Consider the following 1330-nt stretch of genomic DNA (forward strand, 5'->3'; position numbering starts at 1 on the left):
ATTATGCCACGTAAGCATTATGCTACGTAAGCATTATGCCACGTAAGCATTATGCTTACGTGGTTGCTGAAGCCAAGCTACTCAGTCACGTGCCTGAGAAAGCTTTTTCCTGGCGACCCAACGGCCACGCAGCAAAGATAGCGCCAAGTAAGTTTTTATCTTTTCTGTTGGGGTTCAGCTGGACTCACCTTCAAGCTTCAGTCCCCTAACGCTCATAATCATCATCCTTCAAGCCATCCTTGTTGTGGACCAGCCTTCAGTCAGTCACGCGCCCTCTTCTCAAAACGAATGACTGCAACCTCGTGGGAGTGCAACCTCGTGGGAGTGTAACCTTACATGAGTGCGTTTGGTCGAGTTTTTTTTTCAGCGGCGATATTTCAACAACATCATGAGGTGTCTACCGGCGTCGCATTCCGGTTCGTTTCCTGCAGTTGTGGAGTTAAGTCGGATTGTTATTCCTGTCTTCTACAACGGATATCCGTTTGACATAGTTCGTGTGGAGAGGACGATGGATAGCATGTTGTACAAGAATCCGGCAAAGTGGAATCTCGCTCTGCATCTAGTGTCGTGGGGATTGCAGAATATGATGGAAACGTTTCCTGACGAACTAATGATAATAGGGGATGTGGTGTATCCATCTTGCGGTGACGACGATGGATCGAAAGATTTGAAGCGAGCCACTCGCCAAATGATAGAGTTTACGAGATTACTAATAGACAGTCCAAAGCTTCAGGCGAGTGTAGTGGTAATGGTATATGACATTATGAGGCGCCTATTAAGACTGGATAACAATGAACGTTTGGGGAGTCATGATTTGGATTCTATTAAGGGGACATTGGAGATGTTTAGTGAGCCGCTACAAGAAGGATTAAAGGATCGCGAAGCAGCTCAATTACTGTTTTCTGGTATCAAGGATAATGATCACAAGGAGAATGGTCATATGGAGGAGGAGGATGATCATATGGAGGAGGATGAATCCATGGATTTCCAAAAATTCCCAGCTACCTACAATTCCCTCCAAGCCATCAAAGAGGATGAAGCAGTTATCGAATTCCCAGTTGCGAGGCTGGACCAGTTTGAGCGGCCGCCAAGGTTAGTCAGGGGAGTCCAGAAAGTGAAAGAGAGATTATTACCACCACCACCAGTGAAAGACAAGAAGAAGAAAAAAGGACGTAAGCTCGTCAACGAATTGTCTGTGGTATATCGACCGTGCTAGTATCACCGACCGTGCTAGTATCACCCGCCGAGTTTGTTTGACTTAGCGTTGCGAAAAAACTGAATTTACTATTTCGTTTGTGTTGAAAATGGAGGGGAATTGTTGGGGGGGGGG

General features: G+C 46.1%; 1 protein-coding gene across 1 annotated transcript; it reads left to right on the forward strand.

The window, feature by feature from the left end:
• Positions 1-35: 35 nt before the first annotated feature.
• GNI_174000 (hypothetical protein) lies at positions 36-1216 on the forward strand (the record flags this gene model as incomplete). Its single annotated transcript, XM_011135073.1, has 2 exons — positions 36-147; positions 432-1216. 2 exons carry the CDS (start codon positions 36-38, stop codon positions 1214-1216), a joined length of 897 nt encoding a protein of 298 aa, XP_011133375.1.
• Between the last annotated feature and the right edge of the window lie 114 nt (positions 1217-1330).

The sequence above is a fragment of the Gregarina niphandrodes genome (genome assembly GCF_000223845.1).
Source record: "Gregarina niphandrodes unplaced genomic scaffold scaffold00061, whole genome shotgun sequence".
NCBI lineage: Eukaryota > Apicomplexa > Conoidasida > Eugregarinorida > Gregarinidae > Gregarina > Gregarina niphandrodes.